Source organism: Podarcis raffonei, chromosome 7 (assembly GCF_027172205.1).
Source record: "Podarcis raffonei isolate rPodRaf1 chromosome 7, rPodRaf1.pri, whole genome shotgun sequence".
Classification (NCBI taxonomy): domain Eukaryota; kingdom Metazoa; phylum Chordata; class Lepidosauria; order Squamata; family Lacertidae; genus Podarcis; species Podarcis raffonei.
This window is the reverse complement of record NC_070608.1, coordinates 7,197,368-7,224,696: the sequence shown is the minus strand read 5'-3', so window position 1 is coordinate 7,224,696 and position 27,329 is coordinate 7,197,368. Positions and strand designations below refer to the sequence as shown.

At 44.9% G+C, this 27,329-nt stretch overlaps 1 protein-coding gene across 3 annotated transcripts in view; it reads right to left on the bottom strand.

The window, feature by feature from the left end:
* Nucleotides 1-15,245: 15,245 nt before the first annotated feature.
* TRAPPC9 (trafficking protein particle complex subunit 9) overlaps nt 15,246-27,329 on the bottom strand; it is a 263,304-nt gene continuing 251,220 nt past the window's right edge. For all 3 annotated transcript variants that reach the window (XM_053395217.1, XM_053395219.1, XM_053395218.1), the window contains 2 exons: nt 20,689-20,912; nt 15,246-17,324 (listed from right to left, as the gene is read on the bottom strand). In XM_053395217.1, the coding sequence (XP_053251192.1) occupies nt 17,145-17,324; nt 20,689-20,912 (404 nt within the window). In that variant the 3' untranslated portion in view covers nt 15,246-17,144. The remainder of the gene's footprint in view (nt 17,325-20,688; nt 20,913-27,329) is intronic.

Sequence of the window (27,329 nt, the reverse complement as noted above, 5' to 3'; positions counted from 1 at the left end):
AGGGTTCTTTCTCTATAACCTCCCCCACACACACAAACACACATTCTGGGGTGTTTTTTGTTTTGTTTTGCTCATTCCCCAAAGCCAGGTAGTTCTTTTAAAGCAACAATGCAAGAAAATCAAAACTATTCCCCCCCCCCCGTTTCAATAATTCAAAGGCTCTCACAACCACCACCAAAACAGAAGTATTTATCACATCACATACAAAGCCTCCAGGCTCCAATGCTGGAGAGGCCCATTAGACGCCACGCATCTGCCAGTCTGACACCATCCCGTTTGGATCTAGTTGCATTTGTATTTTTTTAACAGTTGAATAAAACATTTCCAATTTGTAATGCTGAATTCAAAACAGCAAGCCTGAACCATATTCAGAGTAAAGCTGTCTAGAATGCTAATGTTACATTTTTATTTTTATTTTTAAAAAGGGAGGGATTTCCCCCTCAGCCAACACCAGCCAAGGCAGCTGACTAATGTGCATTCAATTCCTTCCACCAGCACTCCTGGCATCAACCATGATCCAAAAGTTTGCAATCACCCTGATGGACTCCAGATACGCATCACTCATCCAGCAGACATTTCAACTAACCCTAAAAATTGCACAGAGAGTTATCAGGCTGGAGAGCTTTGCAGGGACTGCACCACACCAGACCATAAGATAAATAAGGCATGCTTGAATGTTCTATCATTGGAGGGGGGGAACTAGTGACGGTGCCAAAACAAGCATTTCTTGGCTTGGTAGAAATGAATTTGGGTAGTGCTTGCCTCAAATACAAGGCTAGCATTACAGGACTGGAATTTATTATCGGGCTTGGATTTTAATCAGGCATGGCAGTCTGATCAGGCCTGGAACTTGCTCTCACAGAAGGCAGGGGTGGCAAACAACCTTTAAAAGAGGATTAGACAAATTGACGGAGGAAAGGGCAACTGATGGCTACTAACCAGGAGAACTATGTTCTACCTCCACAGTTGGAGGAAGCAATGATTCCAAATACCAGTTTTTGGAAACTATAGGAGGGGAGAGTGTACTCCAATCCTTTTTTTAGGTTTCCCGCAGGCATCTGTTTGGCTACGGTGAGAACAGGATGCTGGACTAGGTCAAACATTGGCCGGATCCAGTAGGCTCTTCTTATGTTTTTATTGTCCAGCAGATTTTAATCAGACCTGGAAGTTATTCTCCGGCTCAGATTTTAATTCAAGCAGAGAAGGTCCCTCCCCACCACTCAGTCTCCCACTCTTACATCCAAATGCCCTCCCAGTCTTTGAGCAGCAAGAGACTCCTGGAGTTCTCAGGTGGCTTCCCAAGGCTTGTTGTTGTTGTTTAGTCGTGTCCGACTCTTCGTGACCCCATGGACCAGAGCTTGCCTGGGGACCTTGTAGCCAGGGCTGCTGCAACAAACAGCTATGCAAGCCTTTGGTAGGCAGAGACGTGAAAGGGCATCAGAGGAGGGAAGGAAGGAAGGAAAGAGGGAGAGAGGCCAGTGTTGGCTGTGGTACCCCTGACCATCATTCAAGGCAACCCAGGGTGTCATGGCACGCTAGTTAAAAACCACTGGCCTAGACAAAGGGAGTGTTTTGGCAAGTTTACATTTCACCCTACCGATCCCAGGAATTGGAAGGGACTCAGATCATCATTAATAATAATAATAATAATAATAATAATAATAATAATAATATATTTATACCTTGCCCATCTGGCTGGGTTTCCCCAGCCACTCTGGGCGGCTTCCAACCAAATATTAAAAACAATACAGCGTCAGACATTAAAAACTTCCCTAAACAGGGCTGCCTCCAGTTGTCTTTTAGAAGTAAAATAGTTGTTTATTGCCTTGACATCTGCTGGGAGGGCGTTCCACAGGGTGGGTGCCACTACCGAGAAGGTCCTCTGCCTGGTTCCCTGTAACCTTGCTTCTCGCAGCGAGGGAACCGCCAGAAGGCCCTCGGCGCTGGATCTCAGTGTCCGGGCTGGACGATGGGGGTGGAGATGCTCCTTCAGTTATACAGGACTGAGGCTGTTTACATCATCCAGACTGACTCCCGCCCCCAAACCTGCAACAGTACTTTTCATCCCAGAGGATCTATGCATGCATTGTGCACATCTGCCTGATTCCTTCAGCAGCACTGGCAGCTTATGGGATACTTCTAGCTGCTGCGAGGCGACTGGCTAACTTTGCACAGCCAATGCTCTGGCTGCCCCCTCAAACAATCCCTGCGAAGATGGAGAGAGCGAGAGGCCGCTGAGCATCCCAGTTCCAGGAGGAATAAGGGACACTTCACAAAGAGTGGTGACTTTTCTTGTAAGGACATAACGATTTATGGCAGACTTGAGAGCTTCAGGTAACAAGCAATTGAGTAATCTTATTAAAAAGGAACTTAAGGACATGACTGCTGTCTTTGTTGTCCGGGCCGAAAAGCCACTCAAATTGTTGAGTCACTTCTGAACTCCAGGTGTTACTTTCCTGCTTCGCTTTGTCCAAAACTGTGGCCTAACATGTGAGTGCCTCAACGCAGGCGTGGAGCTCCTGGTCGCCTTACAATTTTGCAGCAAATACTGGTGTCTCTCCCCTTCATGGATCATTGCCTTGCCATGGCGAAGGGGCTTGAATAACTCAGAGAAGCTATGAGCTATGCCGTGCAGGGCCACCCAAGATGGACAGGTCATAGTGGAGAGTTTTGACCAAACGTGATCCACCTGGAGCAGGAACCGGCAAGCCGCTCCAGTATCCCTGCCAAGAAAACTCCAAGGACAAAGACAACAGGCATATAAAAGTTATGATGCTGGAAGATGAGCCCCTCAGGTCGGAAGGCGTCCAACATGCTACTGAAGAAGAGCAGAGGACAAGTAGATTCAGAGCTGATGAAGCGGCTGGGCCAAAGCCGAAAGGACGCTCAGTTGCAGATATGCCTGGAAGCGAAAGGAAAGTCCAATGCTGCAAAGAAAAATATTGCATAGGAACCCGGAATGTTAGAAGATCAAATGTATCCATTCTTAAGGAAATCAGCCCTGGGTGCTCACTGGAAGGACAGATCCTAAAGCTGAGGCTCCAATACTTTGGCCACCTCATGAGAAGAGAAGACTCCCTGGAAAAGACCCTGATGTTGGGGAAGATGGAGGGCACAAGGAGAAGGGGACGACAGAGGACGAGATGGTTGGACAGTATTCTCGAAGCTACCAGCATGAGTTTGACCAAACTTCAGGAGGCAGTGGAAGACAGGAGGGCCTGGTGTGCTCTGGTCCAGGGGGTCACGAAGAGTTGGACTCGACTAAATGTCTAAACAACAACAACAACTGGTGTCTGTACCAAACTCAAAGGGATTGATTTAAACCCCTTCCTTTTCCCTTCTGCTCCTGCCCCATGCTCAAGCCCTCTAAGAAGGGGTCTGCGCACTGGGACTGCACTGGGACCACCCCTTCTTCCTACTGATTGGCTGCTTGATGGAGGGGGAATCTAGTGGGCCATATAACATTAGGCAGTGGGCCAGAAGAATCTCAGGAGGCAAAGCTTGTGTACTTCCAAAGAAGAGATTGGGTGAGGAGACTTGATTCATAGAATTGTAGAGTTGGAAGGGATCTTGAGGGTCATCTAGCTCAACCCCATGCAATGAGGGTCTTAAAGACTATGCATATTGCCCGTAGAACATACAAAGTGCAGCTGAGATGTACACATTTGCTTAGGCCTGTTGGGGATTTTGCATGACTGGGAAATGTGCACCGTTCCCTCTTCATGCATGGATTATGTGCACATTCTCCACAAGGCCTGGTCAATGTGCACAATGTCCGGTTGTTGTGCACATTAAGCGCTCAACTTACATTCTACACACGCTCCTTTGTTGATAACTACAGTCCTAACAATCCTGTTCCTATGGGCATGTTTGGTGGCAATTCAAGAAGAAGCCTTCTCAGTTGTCAATTTTCCGACAATTTCACAAGATACAGCCATGATTAATAAGTTCCTTTTTGAAGAATCTTTCTGCAAAATGATACTATCTGTTTCCCCCTCCCCCCATCTTCCCCAGGATATATTGTGTACTTTAAAGAAACCAATAGCGGCAATAATACAGATGATAGACCTATTACACAATTGGAAGAGTATGGTTTTTATCACTGATGTCCAAGGGTGAATTGCATTAGCGTTAATGAAATCTTATAAGGCTTCTGGAAGTGTGATAACTTTTAAAATGTTGCTATTAGTAGCTCTGTCAATTCTCTTTTGCTCATCGTTCAATTCACAATTTAGGAATAATGAAAGTTGGAGGTGGCTGCTGTTACCAGCAAGGCAAACCACAGAGCTCCTCCATTGTCAGCAGTGAGAGGAATCCTTAGAAAACACTGCCGTTCCGTGCAGGAGCTGTTCAATTAATGTTGGCTGTGTGCTATTTCTCCTCTGAGATGTGTTTACGAACCTAACCAATTATATCATCGAGGGCCTTTCCAGTGATGTGATTATATCAACCTGCAAAGACACAAGTCAGAGGCGATTCAAAAAGGAAAACAATAGAGTTTAAAGGCTATGCTGGCCGCTAGGTAAAGATGTTCCTGGGTTCTGGTGCAACTGAACAACAGAGGATGGTTAAACCTCAGGGCTTATTGAGCTCAGAGAAAGAAGGGTGGTAGATTTAACTCTGCTCCAAAACAATGGAAATGGGTAGATTTGGTTCTACACGGGGCAAAAAAATCAGTCACATACTGTGCTGGTGGCTCTGTGGTCTAAGGCCTCTTGGGCTTGCCAATCAGAAGGTTGGCAGTTTGAATCCCTGCAATGGAGTGAGCTCCCGTTGATCTGTCACAGCTCCTGCCAACCTAGCAGTTCAAAAGCACGCCAGTGCAAGTAGATAAATAGGTACTGCTCTGGCGGGAAGGTAAATGGCATTTCCATGCACTCTGGTTTCTGTCATGGTGTTCCATTGTGCCAGAAGCTGTTTAGTCATGCTGGCCACATGACCTGGAAAGTTGTCTGTGGACAAACACCAACTCCCTCGGCCTGAATGCGAGATGAGTGCCACAACCCCACAGTCACCTTTGACTGGACTTAACCGTCCAGGGTCCTTTACCTTTTTATCTTTTATTTCTCTCTTTTGTTCACCTATGCCCGTTTCAGGTTATTAGAAGCTTTGCTGACATCTGATTGCATCTGTTACCAAAAAAAATATATATTTCTTTAAAATGGATCATTCAGCACTGGAAAAAAGAATAGGCAATTGTCAGCTTTTCTGCAAAGAAAACTCATAGAGGAGGAAACGCAGGGAACTGTCTTGTATCAGTTCACCCCGTGGTCCTTCTGGCTCAATACTGCTTTGACTGGCAGTGGCTGTCCAGGGTTTCAGGCAAGGTTCTTTCTCACCCATATTCAGAGATGCCAGGGACCCTTTCCTGTGCAAATCACATGCTCTTCCTTTCTCTCTCTTACCAATTTTATCCATTCCCTGTTTCCTTCACTCCTTTTACTTTCCACCCAACCTCATGCCACAAGCCTCTAGTTCCTTAATACAAGGACAGATGTGGATTAGGCTGAGGGTGGGTGGGTTCAAGCAGCTCAGTTGTTGAAAGTGCCGCAAAACCTGCCAAAACTTTGCAGATTTTAAGATAATAAGACGAACAGCTTTTAATTTTCCGTTGTTTTATTTGCTGTGTTTGTTTTCGTAACAGTTTCTACTTCATAGGGGGGGAAATTCACAAGGAGTTGTGTAACATTTGTATAATTAATCATCCTGGGAACATATAATGCAATAGAGAGTACATTACACACTAATCAACCCTTTGGTTATCACCAGCAGCATAAATCACAGGCATCTCTGGTTAAGAGTGTTCCAGACAGGGCTCAATGTGGTTCTCCACTCCCCTTCCCCATTTTGTCCTTACAACCGCTTTGCGAAGTGAGATAGGGCAGAAACAGACTCCAGGGTCACCCAGTGAGCTTCATGGCTGAGTGGGGATTTGAACCCTTGTCTCCCAGGTCCTTGTCCGACTCTCTAATCACTAAACCACACTGGCTCCTTCTTTCTGGGTTTTTCTACGTGTGAGCCTTTTGAGACCCGGTTGTTGACGATGTTGTGAAAAGCTAGTAATAAATAAGTAAAGCATGCTGTTATATGGCCTGTAAAAAGGTAAAGAGGCCCCTGATCATTAGGTCCAGTCGTGACCGACTCTGGGGTTGCGGCGCTCATCTCGCTTTACTGGCTGAGGGAGCCGGCGTACAGCTTCCGGGTCATGTGGCCAGCATGACTAAGCCGCTTCTGGTGAACCAGAGCAGAGCATGGAAACACCGTTTACCTTCCTGCCAGAGCGGTGCCTATTTATCTACTTGCACTTCTGAGAACAATTACAGACTCTGAAATGCTTGCTTGTGAGAGTGGACAGATGCACTCTGGTCCGCTTGTGGGCTTCCAAAAGTGGTCTTTTTGGCCACTGAGAGAACAGGATTCTGGAACGGAGATGCGCCATTTGACCTCATCCAGCAGGACTCTTCTTTTTTAAAATAAATAAATAAATAAGTTTTTATTAAATATTTTTTGTGATACCAAACAAACAAATAAACAAGGAAACATACATGTAGAGTCTCCCCTTTCAATGCATACAGTTTGTTTGCATTTGTTGCATTTGTTATGGTAATAATAATAATATATAATAATTTATTATTTATACCCCGCCCATCTGGCTGAGTTTCCCCAGCTACTCTGGACAGCCCCCAATCGAGTGCTAAAAACAATACAGCATTAAATATTAAAAACTCCCCTAAACAGGGCTGCCTTCAAATGTCTTTTAAAAATAGGATAGCTGCTTATTTCCTTGATATCTGATGGGAGGGCGTTCCACAGGGCAGGCGCCACCACCGAGAAGGCCCTCTACCTGGTTCCCTGTAACCTCGCTTCTTGCAGTGCGGGAACCGCCAGAGGGCCCTCGGCGCTGGATCTCAGTGTCTGGGCTGAACGATGGGGGTGGAGACGCTCCTTCAGGTATACTGAACCGAGGCCATTTAGGGCTTTAAAGGTCAGCACCAACACTTTGAATTGTGCTGGGAAACGTCCTGGGAGCCAATGAAGGTCTTTCAGGACCGGTGTTATGTGGTCCCGGTGGCTGCTTCCAGTCACCAGTCTAGCTGCCCCATTCTGGATGAATTGCAGTTTCCGGGTCACCTTCAAAGGTAGCCCCACGTAGAGTGCATTGCAGTAGCCCAAGAGGGAGATAACTAGAGCATGGGACACTATTGTCATAGATTTGGGGGGAAAGAGAGAGGGGAGGAGGAGGATCTTTTTGTTCCATTGCCTAGTGTTTGTGCAGGGTTTTTGTGACAGCATCCTGTGGGTAGGTCCTTTATTTATACAGTTATTTGTTTTTATTGGTGTTGTGATGTTCTCCTAAGGATGCCTGAGAGGGCCAGCAAAGGGAAGGGGAGTTAAAAAGAAGTTCCAAGAGTGGAACTTGAAGGAAAGCTGCAGAGAAGAAAGTTGAAAAGAGGGGACAAGAAGCTGGAACGAGATGTGGGGAAGGAGATAGAGAGGAAAGAAGGAATAAAGGCTCATAGATTGAGCCTGCCAGACTGAAAAGACCTGATGTGGCAGGCAAGGCCAGGATGGAAATTGCCACTAGACTAACAACAGACATAATTCATTGGTTCGCTCAACAAACCCACAGTTGCCCAGTAACCAGCACTGGTCTGAGTTGGGTCACTCTAGGGAACTTTGGATGTTTTTATTTTATTATTCACCTATCTTGTTGTTTCTTTCTCATTATTTTTTATTGATACTTTTTCATCATACAACACAATAAACAAAACAACTAATCTAAAAGGAGACAGGGTGAAGTAAATACAAAACCTTTTCTCAAATAAGCCCAGGAAAGAAGAGTTAAGAAATATAGCCCTCTATTTCTCATTACTGCTGCTGCTGCTGCTTCTTTCTTTCTTTTCCCCATAAAATTTTATTAAGGTTTTTCATAATGCAATGCTATATAAAGAAAACTAGTCTAAATGAAAACAGAAGCAGAAAAAAATAAAATGCAAGTCCTCTCTCACAGGTATTCAATGTATTTTTAATATTTTGTTGGAAGCCACCCAGAGTGGCTGGGGAAACACAGCCAGATGGGCAGGGTATAAATATCATCATCATCATCATCATCATCATCACCCTTGGCTCACACAGAAAGGGGTACACCCTCGCAGCTCTCGCCTGAGAGCTACCTTTTCTTCTCCCAGCCTCCCACCCTGGGAGACCCTGCCTATTACATAGGGTCCTTCAGCAACCAGCCAGCCCCCCCCCCAGCGACCCAGAGAAAAGGAATATTTGTTTGCTTGCTGTGTTTATTTACTGGTCTCTACAACAGAGTAAAACCCCCTCACTTTAGGTAAAGGTAAAGGGACCCCTGACCATTAGGTCCAGTCGTGGCCGACTGTGGGGTTGCGGTGCTCATCTCGCTTTATCGGCCGAGGGAGCCGGCATACAGCTTCCAGGTCATGTGGCCAGCATGACTAAGCCGCCTCTGGCGAACCGGAAATGCCGTTTACCTTCCCGCCGGAGCGGTACCTATTTATCTACTTGCATTTTGACGTGCTTTTGAACTGCTAGGTTGGCAGGAGCAGGGACCGAGCAACGGGAGCTCACCCCGTTGCAGGGATTCGAACTGCCGACCTTCTGATTGGCAACTCCCAGGCTCTGTGGTTTAACCCACAGTGCCACCTGCATCCCTAATTAAAACATTTTCCCCCCTTCAACTCTGATAACAAGTGGTCCCTGGCCACTGGCCGTAATGGGCACTGCAGTTCAGAAATCTGGACTGGGCTTTGCTCCCAAGCCTCTAGATCAGCTTGCCCCATGTGTTAAGACAGTCTCTGAAAGCCCTCATACATATTCCCCTGCCCTCTGCACTGGAGTAGACCTAAGAGAAGGTCTCGGTGGTGGGACCCCATTTGCGGAATGACCTCACTGAGCACCTAATTTTTATTTTTGGCCCTAGGCAAAACCTTTGCGAAAATTATTGCTGTTCTTCTTGTCCTGATTTGAGTGTTTATTTTTTACCAATTGCATGCTGTCTTATTCCTAGGTAAGGTTTTGCCCCTCCCACAGGGAAAAACCCTTTTTTTTGAAGAGCAGGACATACATTTTCTAAAGAAAAGACTTTTCTGGATTCTGTGAACCTCAGGCTTATGCAGCACAGACACCTCCCCGCTGTCGTCATCAATGAAGTCTGCTGTGTAATCCCTAAGCAGTTGCAGAAAAACACCATCAAGAGAGCAAATTTCATTTATTAAAAGTATAGCAATTCTTTTCCGTGTGTGTGCGCGCATTTGTTTGTTTTTAAACAAACACCTTCCTGGGTAAAATTGTTCCCCTACCACATCGTGCCTTCCCAAATGAAAGCTTTTCATATTCAATATAAGGAACAATCCATCATTGCATTGTGCTTCCTTATAGCCTTCTCAGTGTTTATTCCGCAGAGGGAGGGAAAGAGAGGAGGCTTGAATATGTATTAAGAATTTCATAATGTTGAAGTACAGCACGGCCACAGACTGCTCAGAGCTCTGTTCATAAACACAAGGAAGGCTGCCTTGGACCAATTCAGTCCTCCCTTCTTGACTAACTCTTGTAAATTGCCTCTGGTACAAAATGATCACACAGCCTCGTCTGGTTGCTTTTTATAGTTTCACAGTTCGGGGAAGGAGAGAGAGGAAATGGTCCCTTGGGAACCAGCGGCCACTGTATGTCATATATGATGCATTTATGTACAGTTTGCCCGTCATCCAGATGGATTTGTATTGCTAATAATTCCGACTGTCGAGAGAAATTAGTCCTGTTTGGAAGAGGACCATTGGATGGCATAGATTTTTAATCTGATGTTGCAGTAGTAGCAGCTTTGGGCTGGTTGCCTTTCCTCTCCTGCCAAGATAATCTCCACCTCACCCTCCAGAAAGTGGTTTCTTAAGCAGAGAGGGGGGAAAGCAGAAATTCCTTCCCCCTAATGGATGGCAGAGAGATGTTTAAAAGGGTAGAACATATTCCGTTTCTGGGCTTGTGGTATAATAATATATTGCTATTACACTTTACAAAGCTTTTTTTACAAAAAAAAATCATTGTGTTTCTCAAAGGAGGTGGGGAAGAATTCATTTCTAAGCAGGAGTTGTCCGGCCTCACGCCTGCATGGGAAATCAACTCCCATCGTTATTCGTAGGTTTTTAGCCTTTCCTCCCCTCTCCACCCCCAACGTTTTGCAAAGGAACCGGAGGATATTTATTTATTTAAGCTGAGGAATTATTATTCTTATTCACTCAGCCTGCTTTTCTTATACCATCAAGGCAGTATTCAGTGCACCCCCTCTCTTTGTGCTGAAGTGAATTGATTAACCTCAGCTATTAGCCTACTTTTTTATTTCATTATTAGTAATTTAAAATATACTGATCACAGTTTCTGACACTCCTTCTCTCAGATGCTGAAGTGCTTAAGCCAGTCTAGAGGGCTAGTATCCCTGCAAATTTCATCCACTCCTGTTCAAAGGGAAAAGAACATTTTCTAAATTCCTCCTAATTTTTGGATAGGATTGAGCTTCATGAAGAGGATCACAGGGTGGTTTACAATCCCAAAACACAAAAATGCATACCATAGTAACAAACAAAAGCAATAACCCCTACACACTCACACACACTGAGTTTAAAATGGCATAGATTGTTTAATTGGGCAAAGGCTTGGGAAAAGAAGAATGTTTTTGCCTGGTACCTAAAGATATGTAATGAAGGCACCAGGCAAGTCTCCCTGGGGAGAGCATTCCACAAATGGGAAGCCCCTACAGAAAAGGCCCGTTCTCATGTTCCTGCCTTCCAGACATCTCATGGAGGAAGCACATGAAGGGCTGCAGGTGATTATTGCAGGGTCCGGGATGGGGAGCACTGGATTGGCTCCACTGGTGCACCCACAAAGTAGGTGGGGGCAGGGTAACAAACACATACGAAAAATCCCTTCCCAGCATGGAAGCAGTTCTGATACTCCAAGGGGAGCACATGGGCAGGGGAAGAGTCAGGGGCAGAGTGGCCTGCAGTAGCTTCCTACTGAATACCACAACAAACAAGGACACTGTGCTTCGCTGGAATCCCTCTGCTCAAATATTTTTTGCAAAGTGATGCTGAGCTTTCAAATTAAGGGCAGTTAATGAAAATGGATCAGCACTAGCTGTTATGTGAGCCTTACTGCACACATTCAATAGGTTCATTAAGATGATGTTTTGTTGTCTCTGTCTGAGATCTGTGCTCCATCTTGCTATTGGACTCTCTGGTCAGGTATTTTGTGGGTCGACCATTGCATTTGGAATTAGTAACGGTGATATTGCATCTCCAGGCTCTGCTTGGAAGTGTGTTGCTGCACCCACACTTGACAACACACACCCCCGTCAAAAGAAATGTGTATTTGCTAGAGGAATAAAAATGCATTCCCCTGCAGAATCCCTGAGTTGCATCAAGCTAGAGAGAAAACTGTGCTGCAGAAGCAGATAGTGCTGCAAAATTTCCAATCTCAAGAGTATTGGATGGTGAGCGTTTGGACATCTTCCAAAAGCAGAGCTGGTGCACTGTCAGTCTCAATTAAAGATGCCTTTCCATAAGGAATATGCTTCTACTTTCATAGAATAATATAATAGAATCATAGAATTGTAGAGTTGGAAAGGGCCTGAGGGTCATCTAGTCCAAACCCCTACAATGCAGGAATCTCAACTAAAGCATCCATTAAGTAATTCATCAACTACTCGTCTCCCACAGATTTGGCAGATGTCTTGCCAAAAGGTTGTCCAGCCCAGCACTCCAGCAGCCATTATGATACCTCTGAAAGCTCACAATCAAGGTAGGAAAGTGGCTTACCTTTTTCCACTTCTTTGTCACCAACATCAGAGGTATTGTTGGCATCCGTCTGTCTCAAGAGACAATGGGGGCCTCCCTGGAGCACAAGCCTAGACAGTGTGCATGGAAGTTCTAGGTTGCACAGATGAAGAAGAAGAGTTTGGATTTGATATCCTGCTTTATCACTACCCGAAGGAGTCTCAAAGCGGCTAACATTCTCCTTTCCCTTCCTCCCCCACAACAAACACTCTGCGAGGTGAGTGAGGCTGAGAGACATCAGAGAAGTGTGACTGGCCCAAGGTCACCCAGCAGCTGCATGTGGAGGAGCAGAGACACGAACCCAGTTCACCAGATTATGAGTCTACCGCTCTTAACCACTACACCACACTGGTTATAACAAGACCCTCCTCTCGGCATCCAAAGGAAAGCAGAGCAATAAGTTTGGCATCAGCTTGGCTGCAGGAGTTGTTGGGAGGAGGTGCACAAGGCCCCACACAACCACCTTAGGGGCTCTGTTCCGGATTTATGTAGGGTTGACTCCTTAGCTGCCTCTTCTCCTGAAGATATCCCGCAAGGAAGAGGAGGTTTAGGATCCGTTTTCCTTCTTGAGATGAGCTCCCTTCCCAGGTCAACAAGCTCCATCTTTCCCCTTACTCCCTCTACAGCATGAGCACAAACTGCCTTCTTGACCGTTAGCCCCACTATTGGTCTCAATCCACCAGAGCCTGTCTTTGCATGCAGGTGAATACTGCCTCTAGATATGAAGGCTATGTTTAACTGCTGAGGGACATACTCCTGAGGATGGGAGTCTGGCCTGGAGCCTGCATGTGGCCAAGTAGACATCTATAACTGACCCATGGGAACCTTCCAAGCCACATACCTTCATATCCTTCCTGGCTAGAATGTGTTCTTCAACTCTGATACAAGCCTCTTCCTTGCCTGGATGGGGGGCAGAGATGGTGCATGAGTGTGTGCAGCCTAGGTAGCACTTACATTCTTTGCTCTGCTTACTTTTGCTTCTGGCCCACCCCACCCCTGGCTTTTGAATCCCACAGCCCACCAGAGATTAGCTAGATGAAAATGTGATGTCTAGGATGCAAAAGGTTTCATTAACCCTAATCTACTCTGTAAGATTTTTCTTCCACTTTCTTAAATGCATCAAATGTAGCATTTTTCACTGTATCTTGTGTTAGGAAATGCTATCAGTCATGAAACCTCATGTTGTCACACATAATTAAAAGCTCCTGTGAGACTGAAGCATCCACCTGCTGGAGGTGGTGTCAGAGACCTGCTGTGTGCCGGAATGAATCACTGCTCTGGCCCTGCCACCTTCCACTCAGTCTTCATTAAGGGCAGTTTCCCCCGCTGTCTTACTGCATTAGGTGTGATTGGATAAGTCAATTATTCCCAGCACAATTACCCGCTCCGAGGAGGCTGGCCATTGCATCTCTGAACGAACCACTGTCCAGGGCTTCTCTCTGTCCCAGGGCTTTTTGCTGGGAGCAGAGACTGGCTTGAATTGGGTGTGGCTGGGTCACAGCCAACTCAGGCTGGGGAGAAGAAAAAATAGCTCTGGGTTGTGAGTATAAGTCCAATACCCAGCAACTACTCTGGTCAAAACCACCAGGCAGCAGGTAATGGGAAAGGCCTCTGCGTGAAACTCCTGGGAGCTACCAATCAGACGAAACAACACTGGGCCAGACAGACAAGTTTAAGATAGCTTCCTATGTTCCTCAGTCCCTGAAGATGAAAAACACCCATCTAAGGGCATAAAGTCATTCTCAGCATCTTAAAAGTGGTTTCTGAGGCCAACGAAGACATTACAAAATAAATAATTCTTTTTTAAAAAGGTGCTATGTACGCTCTAAACTCCAGTTAAATATTTAAACGAGGCCAAAACATTGCCAGATATGTCCCCAGCTGCCCTGCATGTGACGCGGCTAATCAAATTTCCCAGATTTGGCCACTAACATCTGTTTGTTTTGTGATCTGCATCTGATACTCCCACAAATGGCTGCGCTTCTTGCTGCCTTCAAAGCAGGAGGGTGATGTCAATTTTTCAATCAGCAGAGGCTAGTTAAAAAGCAATAATGATGATGGCTGACACATTTCCATTAATGTACAAGATGTACACAGAGATAGATCACAGGGCTGCAGCTGCCAGAATAGTACAATGTGGCCCAAGGGGCCTGCAGCAAGAGGAACTGGAAAACAATGCTCTTTATCGCGTTTTCAGGCTGCTTCGTAGTCTCAGGAGGGCCAGGGCACCTTTAAAATGGACCCAACAACATACAAAACCATAAATAAGAGCAGCTATTAAAACACTGTATAAGGAGATGGAACGTGTTTGTTAGCGAAGGACCACACCTGGCTGAAGACTAGCTTCCATACTACTTTCCCATTAGATGCCATCTTGGTGGCCAGAATACCACCCTGGTTCCTCTGACTCTTTTGTGCTGCTCTCATTCATCTTCATAGGGCTTCCCCAGGAAACTCTGCGTCTATGGATCAGATCTGTCTCTCTTCCATTCTGCTTCCCTTAACAACCACCAGTGGCTATTCATTCATCTGACCTCATGGTAAGGTCTCCAACCCAGAACAAGGGTCCTGCACAAATTTGCACTCATGCCTTCCAAAGTTTCATGCTCACGCCTTTCACATTGCTCCTGCATTGCCGAGGTCTTTATTCTTTCATCCCATATACCTGCTCTCTCAACCTTAAAAGTAAAGGGACCCCTGACCATTAGGTCCAGTCGTGACCGACTCTGGGGTTGCAGTGCTCATCTCGCTTTATTGGCCGAGGGAGCCGGTGTACAGCTTCCAGGTTATGTGGCAGTATGACTAAGCTGCTTCTGGCGAACCAGAGCAGCGCACAGAAATGCTGTTTACCTTCCCGCCGGAGCGGTACCTATTTATCTACTTGCACTTTGACGTGATTTCAAACTGCTAGGTTGGCAGGAGCAGGGACCAAGCAACGGGAGCTCACCCCATTGTGGGGATTCGAACTGCCAACATTCTGATCGGCAAGTCCTAGGCTCTGTGGTTTAACCCACAATGCCACCCCCATCCCTCTAACCTTAAGCTTAGCCAAATCTGTGTGCAGCCATGTTTGCTTGCATTCTTACCACATATCCCAGGGCTTCTCTCCTCCTCCTCCTTTGTTTTTAGACTATGAGCTCCTTAAAGCAGGAAACATTTCCTATAAAGACATGGTGGTGATTGTCGCTTTTAAAAAAAACCTATTGGTCCATATGCATCTACTGTTTTCTTTATCATTTAACAAGCCCAATTTCGCTAGATAAAATAGAGTGAAATTGAATTCCAGACCGAGGGGTAATTTGATACTGTTCTGTTAAGGCACAAGGTGATAACAGCAGCCGAGGTGTCACATAATTACAAGCAGTAAAACCACAGTGGAAAATCATACACTGTGGAGGGAGGCAGATGGACAAATATTTATTTGGCAAGTTCAACTTAACATACAATTTGAGTTTCACCAGCATATATCAGCATATACACACAACGGACCAAACTGTGCTCTCAGATTGTAACAGTTTTAAAACCAAAGAATGGTTTAACTCATCTAACTGGGGTTTACAGTTGATTTACAGGTGAAAGTTGGCCCATTACAGATTTGGAGGGGGGAAATCTGCCTACGTTTCCAGAAAAGGAGAAAGACCAGGAATTTAAACTCCATTGCAAGTGCAATTGTGGAATCTAATATGTTAATGGCTCAGAGATTAAGCACAGCTGGGGTTACACCAGCTTCCTTCGGAATACAGATCTGTGAAATAACGCAATAGGAAATGTACTTCTGGCCAGAAACTTAACAATCTTCGGCATTGCAAAGTTACCCTTTCTCACTCGGGAGCATGCAAGCAGGCAAACAGAGAGAGTGCCAAAGCAGATAATCCATTGAAGTTAACAAGGGGGAGGTTAGATCCTGCATTTCTGTAATGGAACAGACTTCAAAAGTCACCTTGCACAGAGTGGCATCTATTAGGAAGCAGATGTTGCCAGAGAGCAGCAGCGGAATGGACTGCAATCTGGAGAGAATGTATACACCTGCAGTTCAGAGCCGACAAGTGCTGTTTCACAGGTATTATGGAAGAGTTCAGAAACGGAAGAGAAAAGATGATACAGAAATATCAGGCCATTTGTAAATGTTATCGGGCGCAATCAGGATAAGTGATCAGGATTAGTAGACGAGAGAGCACAATATTTTCTGGCCATCCAAAGCAAGGAGTAGGAGAAAGCCTGCCATTAAACATCTGGCAACACGATGAAGAAAGCACAAAGTCACTTCTCTGGCTATTGGGTTAATGCTTCCTAGAAGGATAGACAGCCATCCTGAAATGAAGGTCAGTGCAGGGATTTTCAGCAGGCGATGTCTCTAGTTTCCCACTAGTCGGGCAACCTCTAAACAAAAGTGCACAGTCCTAATTTCTTGCCCCAGGAGTCCAGAGCACTGTGAGTTGATGCCAGATCAAAAGCTACATTGCATGAAAATGCGCACTTAGGGAACAAGGTGGTGTGAGGAGAAAGAGACTCTTCATGCAAATACCTGTGTCACTTGCTTAGAAGCAATTCCTCTACCAAAAAAAGAGATATCCTTGCAATGCTGCCATTCAACATATGTGATTAACACGATTTTGAATTAATTCAGATCCCAACGTGCATATGATGAAGCCTACAGGAATTTACTTTCTGCTTTCTAATAACCAGCACACTCTGTGGTTGAAATATGAAGCACTTTTTTATGAAGTGCTTTCTGTGGTTGGTGTGGGTTTTATATTGCAAATGTGATCCTGCTGATTAGGCCCGAGTTTGCAGGTCAAAGGAGTCTGCATTACAAGCCTGCATTTCCGGTATATTTGAAAGTTTCTATAATATTGCTGAAAATTCAAGGAAGCGGCTTTAGGAATTCTGCCCATATTGCAAGAATGTATTGGATGCCCCCTATCTAGACAAGCATTAATATACTAGCCGTTACTCCATTTTAAGTCTGCATCTTAAAAACTGATTGCTAAAGCCCAATGCTGCATTTCAGCAACAATGTAAGATCTTTGGGGGAAAGAGAAAGGAATGTTATTCTGTAAGAATCATACACAAATAAGGAAAAATTGTGTTCCCTAGTATACTCATTCACTTCTTCTCAAATCAGCAAAACAAGCTTCCAGTAACTACCAGCTAATTGTGGGAAGTATTTGAATGCATTTCACGGGGAGGGAGAGAAATGAAAACATCAGACTGGAAAGCAACAAACTAAGGTCATGTGGAGGCAACGCCCAGCCTTCCTGAGCATGGCGACTAATGCAGTTTTATACGGTACATTTACATCTTAGTTTGGATCACGGGCTGCGCAGCACGGATGTGAACGCTGGGCAGGCAAAACCACGAGAGGGGAAGCTCCCTGCTGGAGTTGTCTTCGTGGAACTGGATGTTCAAGTAGAAATCGCCCGTGTACAGAAAGAGTAGGGCTCCAATGCACACCGAATTTTCTGTTGGCTTAACCTGCAAGAGATGGGAGGGAGGGAGTTATTTTAGTAGAATATTCATTATCTGTATGCTGCAGATCAATAGTTAGAATCATAGGATTGTAGAGTTGGAAGGGACCCTCAGGGTAATCAAGTAGATCATACATGAGAGAAGTCATCCGATCTCTGCTTAAAAATCTCCAGTGAAGAAGAGTCTTCCGGACTCCCCCACTTCCGGAGGGAGACCGTTCCACAGTCAAACAGCTCTTACAGCCAGAAAGTTCTTCCAGGTGTTGAAAGGAAAGGAGATTCCAACAAACTTGAATCCAGTGGTTTTGGTCCTACCCTCCAGAGCAGGAGAAGTTTGCTCTATCCTCCATGTGACAACCCTTTGAAGATGGCTATTATATCTCCACTCGGTCTCCTCTTTTCCAGGCTAAACAGACCCAACTCCCTCAACCATTCCTCATAAGGCTTGGTTTCCAGACCCCTGATCATGTTCCTTCCAAACATTTCGGTGGGTGGTGGGGATAAAACTTTAAAAATTCAGCTGAGGATTATAGCTAAGTAGCAAAGCATTTACACACGGAGGGTTCCAGGTTCAATTCTTCCTATATCCAGGTGGAACTGGGGGAGGACTCTTGTCCGAGGCCCTGTAGTGAACATGGGTAACTGAGGGCCTGTCATTAGGAAGTGAAATGGGGTCACCTAAGGGCAGAAATTTCTACTTTCTTGGTGGGGACTCCTTATGTGTTAATAACATATAAGGTGGTGAATTAAAGGAAACCAATCATTTTGAAAAACCCCTAAATGGCCTATGAAACTCCAGGTTTCCAAAATGTCAAGGTGTTTTTTCTTTTGTGAGTGGGGGTGGGAGATGACAAAACTGGAGGTGGGGTGAGAAACAAGAGAGAACTGGCCTCCTCAATCAGCCTGCATTTGGGAGGAGAAGAGGGTTGACCGGGTGTTTGTTTGTGTGAACTTTGCTGCAGTTTATGGGGATGTATCCTGGAGTGAATAAAGATTCACCACAAAACTTTGTCATGGGTCCTATTTGTTCTTCCAAAATTCAGATGGATCACTGAAACCAAGCTCTGGTGTCCCTCTATTATTATAGATCCGATTGAAACTACAAGTCTGGAGAATATCAATGGTAAAAATGGGGGCGCGTTGAAAGATGAGTTGCCGGTTGTTACAGATGGGATGAGAGCTGTGAAGAATTGCACTGGCTTGCTTGCTTTTAAATTGGCAAGCGTCCGGTCTGGTGTAACATATTACTCAGGGGGGGCGGGTACTGGCACAAAGTGAAAGGGTTATTACTAAAGTAGCTGGATTTAGGCAGCCAAGAGAATGCCAAAGGGAACATCAATCAAGGTAAAAGTGGGGGTTTGGGGGGCGAACTGGGCTCTCTCATAGCTTTGATTCTGGAACAAAGAGCAGCAGTAGGCAGACAAGTGATTAAGCCATGAATGCCCATTTTGTCAGGGTCACCCAGCTATAGCACTTGAAGAATCCAGATAGTAGAAACCGGAGAGCTACGCATCTTCTGCCTTTGGTGGCTGTTTTAGATATAGTTTAAACAACCACCTGAGGCAAAATCAGCTTAGCTTTTGGTCTAGCAATATTCCCTAAAGAGGTTTGGTTTGGATTTCCCTGACTGCTCTCTAAGGGCCTTTCGTTTATTACATCACACAGGTTTGCTAATGAAAGCACACTCAACAAGAAGCACAGCCAATCTCGGCGTCCTAATGAGTGCGTGTGCATGAGATACATCTTTTCAAATACAAGGTTAACTTCACTCACAGTTCGGATTTGCATTTCTAATGTGAAAAGAGCACTTAAGTGCACAGTGGAGATGGTTTCACAGAGATGAAATGTGTGACTCTGCTCCAATTCATCTTTTCTTCACCTCCTTTCAGAGGGTTAGTTTCCAGTTTCCAGCAGTGGCTGCCATAACAATATAATAAGAGCCACTACATTCACCCAGTCAATGTGCAGGCAGCTGAAATCACCCATTAATGCAACATTCTCTCCTTCAGTTACTGCCTTGATGTCTTTCTTCATCTCTAGGGTTTGGGATGAGAGCAGCATCCATCACAATTCTGTGCATGTGTATATTCCTCTGTTCTGTCTTTATTATAGAGCTCATATTCAAGGATAACCATATTTCCCTGGTTCTCACTGTTCCACTAGTCTTCTTAGATGTTTTATGTTCTCTTTTAGCACCAAGCACTCAAATTCCTCTATTACAGGTTGGAGGCTTATGGAATTAGCATGTAAACACCAGAACACTGCGTTCCTCTCCCTTTGTGGAACAATTTTTCCTACGGCACTCTGGCCTCTTCGAACAGCCCTTACTTGGTTTTGTAGGCTCATTGCCAAGTTCTACTGTATCTCCAACTTGAAAAACATGTACTTACACCAGCAACCTTAATGGTGGAGGCACCCCAAAGGGAATGATCCCTGCTTCCTCAAGGCTTTCTTCAAGAAATCAGCTGAAAAGCTGCTCTGCAATTATGATGGTGGTGGTGGTGGTGATGTTGCTAGCACTCCAATTCAATCACAATTCATGTCAGAGATGAAAATCGAACTTGGCAAACTTGTACAGTTCAAACCACTCATCAAAGTGCACAAACATTTGTGATTTCCTTCCACAAGTGCTTCCCATAAGTACTTTGAGGAAGGAGGGCACCACTTGCCACTTTGCAACCTCTTTCCCACGTGTGGACCAGGAGTCAAGCACGTTCGTGTAGCATGTAACTGGATGAGACTGGATCACTCAGTCGGTAGAGCACGAGACTCTTATCCCAGGTTTGTGGGTTCGGGGCTCACGTTGGTTGGAAGACTTCTGCATTGCCGGGGGTTGGACTAGATTAACACAAGGCCCCTTCCAATTCTACGATTCTATGATTCAGTAGGGGACCGTGCATAAAACAGTAAATTCTAAACTGAAAGGTAGAATGCTAAAGGATTTTCTTAAGTTTAGATTTTTAAAAGGTGGCTGATATAGGTACAGTGGTACCTCGGGTTACAGACACTTCAGATTACAGACTTCGCTAACCTAGAAATAGTACCTCGGGTTAAGAACTTTGCTTCAGGATGAGAACAGAAATTGCACGACGGCGGCACGGCAGCAGTGGGAGGCCCCATTAGCTAAGTTTCAGGTTAAGAATGGACCTCCAGAACGAATTAAGTTCTTAACCCGAGGTACCACTGTATCTCTTTTAGCATAAGCTCTGGGATACCCTCTAGGAAGCAGATATATCCAGCACTGAAGTCTACTTCTTGATCTGTGATGCAACGGATGAGGTATGGCAAGATACCTTTCACAGAAAACTTGTGCATATCTTTTCAACATTCTAACGCAGAACCAGACAGCGTATGGTCATTTATGGATTTACCGTATCGATATATAAGGTGTTGGATCCAACGAAAGTGATGCCATCTTGGAGATCGTAGTTGTGGACGCCATTTTGGTAATCTTGGTAGGGGATCACCGTGAGCGAGAAGGGGCCTACGCTGCGCTTGCTCCAGTTGGTCAGCTTCACTTCCAGCTTCACCGTGTCCCCGACTGTGCAATCTGCTACAACATCGCAGTCACAGAGCTTTCCCTCCACCGACACATCTGTGAAGCAAAGACCCAAAATGACAAACTCAATAAGTTGTGCTTCAGGAACTTTGAATCCTTATCGGTCTCACTGCACCAAAATAAACCAACTAAAATTGGAAAGTTCACACGCCGGAACCACATCTACCCAGCAATGTATAAAACATTTTTCTATACTGTGTAAACATTGACCTTTATCATCCTTTATCATGACTTTCAACACCTTGTGATTATGTTTGGGAGAAGACGCATGATGACTAATGAGTTTTGAATTGTTGGTTCTAGAACTAACACACTGGACATTTGGGCAATGCCAAGAATAAACCACCAGGTTTTCAGGGTGACTTTTAGGAGCAGAGTATGTGCAGCCAAATTTGCAATGTAACACATATATTCACCAGTACCCACTAAGCAAAAGAAAACAGCTTTCTAAATGCTACTATACTAAGAAAAGCTTGCCTAGGTTTTTTTTCCCCCCAGCACGCACTCAGTCTGTTTCCATTTTTTTTACTCTGCAATATGAGTGGGAAGATGGAAGCATGCTTCTAAGGTACTGGAATATCTTTTATCTCAACCCTACTCACTAGCAGCTGTCTTCGCGAAGTCACACACATCTCTGGAAAAGAGACTGAAAGTGACGTTTCTCCCACTTTGCACATGGTTCACGTTCAGGAGAGGAGTCACATTGATATCACACAGAATCATAGAGTTGGAAGGGACGCTGAGAAAAAATCTAGCCCACCCCCTACCATGCAGGTATGTGCAACTGTCTCTTACGGGGATTGAACCTGTGACCTTGGTGTTATCAGCACCACACCACCTGAGCTATCCAGCTAGTACCTGTTTTCAGCATCCCAAAAATGAAGTAATTTTTAAATTAAATAAATAAAATAAAATATAAAAAGCCAGCTACCATCCCATCCTAGATCTCTGTGGACTCTCTCCAAATGTCACAAAGCTGCATTTCTACATACTTTTGAAATGTTTCCTCTTGTGAAATGTATCACAGTGCCAAATGAGAAGTAATACGGCAGATCTGTGACCAGGACCTTCTGGACTTCCCATGGGCATTTGGTTATTCACTGTGGGAACAAAATGTTGGACTAGGTGGACAACAAGGCTCTTTTATGTTCTTGCTAGTGCCAAACAACTGAAACTGGCATTCAGAATCAACAATGGATTATCAAACCTTTATTGAAAGCTAACCAGTCAAGTGGCCCATACAACCTGTGCTCCAACAGTGAAGAACGAAACATAACTTTCCCTTTTCTTCTGTTGGTACCCAACATCACAACGCATGCAACTGTTCCAAGCATCCTTCCTCGATAGCCAATTAAACTATAAAGGTCACAAGACAGTAACCTCTAATCAAACCAATTTATTTCATATTCTTCACAGCCAATTAGACTGATTGATTTAGGGTGTGTATCTGCAGAGGCACTAATTATTTCCTGAACTCAGCCGCAGAACTAGCCACCTATAAAAATGTAAAGACAACGGTTCCTGTCGAATGATCAAAGTATGTTTGCACAAGCCTATGCGGGTAGCAGAACATTACGGTAAGGCAACATCAAAAGTATTTCAAAGTTTCATTCTTCCCTTGACACAGAAAAGGCCCATTGCACCACATGGACCTGTTTTCATATTTTTCAGCAGCAAATGAAAGAGAGCTCCGTGCATAGAGTCCAGTTAGTGTCGTTGCTACTTGCTAACACAGATGGCATATAAAAGCTAAAATTCCTCTTGGTGTTGCTTTGGGAGTAAATCACTGTTGGCTCTAACATGCAGAAGCTCTACATCTTTGGTACGGCAGCCAAATGGCGAGTGCTATATTCATCTTGCTCGGATTCAGATATGTTTAAAAAAATGACAGTTAGCATTTCAGAAAACGAGAAGAAAGTGAAGCTGAGCATCACTGCAGAAAGTCAAACCAGAAGGGGAGGAACACAACGGATATGACTGCCTTTCACGGGAGGAAGAGTTGTGCAACAGAGCACAATCAACTGCACTGTCCCGAACCAGCAGTAAATCACACTGTTCAAAGTTGGAGTTAACCCTTTATTAGCAAAAACACGATCTTCACAAACTTGGCTGAGTGTCAAGGCTAATGAACACAGCAGCTCATCCCTGGTAGGTCTGGCCCCCTGAATCAGTTGCCAAGAGACTTTCTAAGTCCCTTCCCTTCCTCTCCAGGGCTTTTCCCAAGCAATTGTAGACTATGCCTGTGTGCAGCCAAGCTCTCCTCTGCCCTTTTCATGCCTCTGCTGGTTCTGGGAGACAAGTGGCGGAGGGGAGCTTGCCATAGCAGGATGGGAAGACACCTAAGACTCTTCACCAGTTTGACTCATTTGTGCTTCTTGGCCTCCCTCATCTCACTCTCTTGCTTCAGCTTCAGCCTCTGCTTCTGGACTTCTCTCTATCATAGAAACTCCCTGCTCACTAAACCCTGTTACCTCTTCTGCTTCTGACACCTCTTCTTCCCTGTCTTCTCCCTCTGCCCAATCATCATTGTGCCACCACCACTCTCTGGGCTCTGAGCCTTCTTCTCTTGGTGGCAAGGGCTGAGGAAGTGGGGTGCAGTGGGGGAGAACCGCCCCGGGTGTCTTCGCTGAGTGGGTGACATTTGGCGTGCTGCCCGCCTGTGACTCCCAAGCCTACCCAGAGCCGTTGGGGGAAGGGGGCAGCTGCTCCGCTTTGCCAGCAGCATTCCCATCTTCCCCCTTTGTTTTGACAGTGGGGGGAGGCTTGGGAGTCATGGGCGGCGCGGCGAATGTCCACCATCGGAGGCTCGCTCTTTTCCTGTGGGCTGCTCGCTCTGCCCCTGGCTGCAGGGTGCACATGCTGTTCCGTGCACCCTAGCGGCTATCCCGCATCTGGGAGGGCACCCTCCGCACCCCTCGGAAGCACGCCTCCCCACTTGGAAGCGCGCCCGCCCTGGGCAGCGCTGGCATATGCTCCACCACTGCTTGGCGGTTCCTCGGCTGGTTCTCCCCACTATTCCTCTGTGTCCAACCAGTCCATGACCTGCACAACGTATTTATTCTCTGGCCTACAACCTGAATCTGTGGAGGAAGATTGTGCCTGCCTCCATGTTTCACACCGCACACAATCATTTCTCAGATCAGGCCAACTCTACAAACTGAATGACTATACACACTTAAATGGGCCCAAGAACTGCTAAAGGCAGAAATGGCAGTTCACACAGGACAGGCCTGTCAATGGCTCTTTGCCATGATAGCTGAATGGGACCTCCAGGTTCAGAGATGGTACGGCAACCTTTGAAAACCATGTGCTGAGGAGGGTTGTTGTTTTCATGCTCTCCTGAGGGGCTTCCAGAAGCTTCTAGTTCATGGGTAGGCAAACTAAGGCCCGGGGGCCAGATCCGGCCCAATCGCCTTCTAAATCCAGGCCACAGGCGGTCTGGGAATCAGCATGTTTCTACATGAGTAGAATGTGTCCTTTTATTTAAAATGCACCTCTGGGTTATTTGTGGGGCATAGGAATTTGTTCATTTTCCCCCCTTCAAAATATAGTCCGGCCTCCCACAAGGTCTGAGAAACAGTGGACTGGCCCCCTGCTGAAAAAGTTTGCTGACCCCTGAATCTAGTTGTTCATTGTTGGGAAGAGGATGTTGGGATACATAGGCCGGGGTTGGGACAATATTTTGCAGCATGAGGTCTATGATTCCTCATGGCCAACCTTTCTGGGACCTCATGCTAGCAGTCTGCACACACTGTACACATCTACATAATGAATACACAAATGCAAGACTCTCTCATCCTATGTACCAATTAGGTGTTCATGATACTGCAGCTGGACAGAGGGAGAGGGTTCACTCGCATTACGTTTTTACTGTAATCTTGAACATATACAGGAGTAAGCCTTTAAATCTTACTAAGAATCATGCCTACTGACAGCTATTTGCTCTCCTCTCCACTGAAATATAAAATCAAAACCGATACTCACAGCGCATTGTAGAACCCTGCTGGTGTTAAGTGCCAACTTCTAGTAATTATAGCGACAGCATTATGCTGCTATTTCTAATGCGACTTTATTATTAAGGAAGACCCCTTGCTTAAAAATAACAGCAAAGCAACAGGTATATCTAGGTGAGATGAATCACATGTATGGATAAAAAAGAAAGCTGTGAAATGTTTAAACAAGTGTTTCACTGCCATTATCGGCTCCTGTGTAGTGAGTTGTAAGAGCACACATTAAGATCTACAATGACACCAGCTGTGCTTGCCATTTTATTAGCTGCTAACCGGCACAGGTTAGAAAAGTGACCTCAATCTGCTTGCTTCTTTCTTTCTTTCTTTCTTTCTTTCTTTCTTTCTTTCTTTCTTTCTTTCTTTCTTTCCTTCCTTCCTTCCTTCCTTCCTTCCTTCCTTCCTTCCTTCCTCTTTGCTTACAATTCATCCTGAACTTGGAACAGAACATGGGGAAAATTCTTAGGGCCATGAGTAGAAATAAATTAGATGCTGGGTGACTACGTTTATGCCCAATTCAATTTTCCAAACATCTGGGGAAAGACTAGGGATTAAGAAAAATACTGCCCCACTGCAAACTAATGCAGCGTACAAATCAAGCTGGGTTTTTTCTTTCCTGGATGTTTAGATTAAGCAAGTACCTTGTCTCTCCTTTGTGTATTCTTTGTGAAGTCGGAAGCAGTTCCTGGCAGTTCTTGTATCAGCTTGACTAGTCATGTTTGATAGAAGTGCTCTGGGCTATGGGTCATCCGTCCCCCCCCCCCGCAAAAAAAGACCTTGCAAAGGCATTTTGAACACTGCTTATGCAATTTGTGCACCAGATACCCCAAAGTATGCCCTATGCTCCTTGAGCCCCCCTGCATAAATCATTTCCCTCAATTTTTCCAAACAGGCGGCCACTTTTACTTGCACACATACACAAAAACTGTAATTTCATGACAGTCAAGTCTCCTAGTTACTGAACATGCACATGCTTTTGCTTTAAATCTGCTGTATGTGTTTCACGTCAGTTTCATCATCCTTGTAGCTAGAATTTAAGCTTTGAGAGAAAGACCAGTGTGTTTGCTGGAGATAAAAAGAGAAAACATATAGACAAAACCATAACAAGAGCAGTCATATTAAGGTGGCAAAGGTTTTGAGTAGAGATATTTAAATATATTAAGCTCAATCACCAAAAGTGAGCTTTGGTCCAAAAAACCGACTCTTTACAATCTTGGAATGTGTGATCCAAGTGTATAAATACTTATGACACACACCTCTAAAGTTCAATGCCTTCACAGTCTAAGACAAGAGAAGATGAAGTCAGTGCATTTTATTTTTTAAATTTTTTTTATTCAAAACTATAAATCAAGGGAGAAACTGGTGTGTGTGTGTGTTAAGTGTTGCACACAAAGCTACAATAATATTGTACTTTAGAAAAAACACCAGTACTAATTTGTAGAACAGTCCAGTGCTTTTCATAATCCTTTAAAGCAGCCTAATTTCTGGCAACCTTCCCATGCATGAAAACAAATGTTTTTACATTTAATTAGTGCCATCTTGTTTCCTTTCAAAATTGAGCAAGCCGGCAAGCCAGCCCAAATGCTGTTCCAGCAAGAGTTAAGTACCAAATATCCTGTGGTAGCTGAGTGCATTTGTATGTCTTACTGACTGTATGCAGTGCTAGATTTATTATTGCATTTTTCTCCCATCTTTCCTCTGAGAGGAGTGAATGAAATTGCTGACCTTCTAACAAAAATAGATAACTAGTGCCTCAGATCAGCCTCCATACCTGAGGACTGGAAAGTAGCCAACGTAACACCAATTATTTTTTTTAAAAAAGGATCCAGGGTAGATCCTGAAAATAACAGGCCAGCTAGTTCAACTCAGGAAAACAGGTGGAAAGTATTGTTAAATATAAAGTAACCAAGCATATGGAAGAACAAGCCTTGCTAAAGCAGCATGGCTTCTGCAAACAAGTCCTGGCTCGTAAACCTTTTAGAGTTCTTTGAGAGTGTCGGCAAGATATGGTTAGAGGTGGTCCAGCTGACACAGTGTACTTGGACTTTTGAAAAACTTTTGACAAGGCACCTCACCATTCTGAGTAAGCTCAGCAGTCATGGAATAAGAAGAGAGGTCTTCTTGCGGATCACAAACTGGTTAAGTAGAAGGAAGCAGAAAGTAGGAATAAATGGACAGTTCTCCAACTGGAGGAATATAGAAAGTGGACCCCCCCCCCAAGACTGATATTCAGATCAGTGCTTTCTAACTTGTTCATAAAGTATCTAGAGTTAAGGGTAAGCGGTGACACAACAATCAACAGTATCCATACTCTGCCTATTGGAAGAGCTGGATGTCCCCCCCTTTCACAAGCGGAAGAATACCATCAACTCTCAGGCATGTAGTAAAGCTCCAGGACAGGACAGAATCACAACAGAAGTGCTGAAAGTGCTCTTGCAGTGTTGGG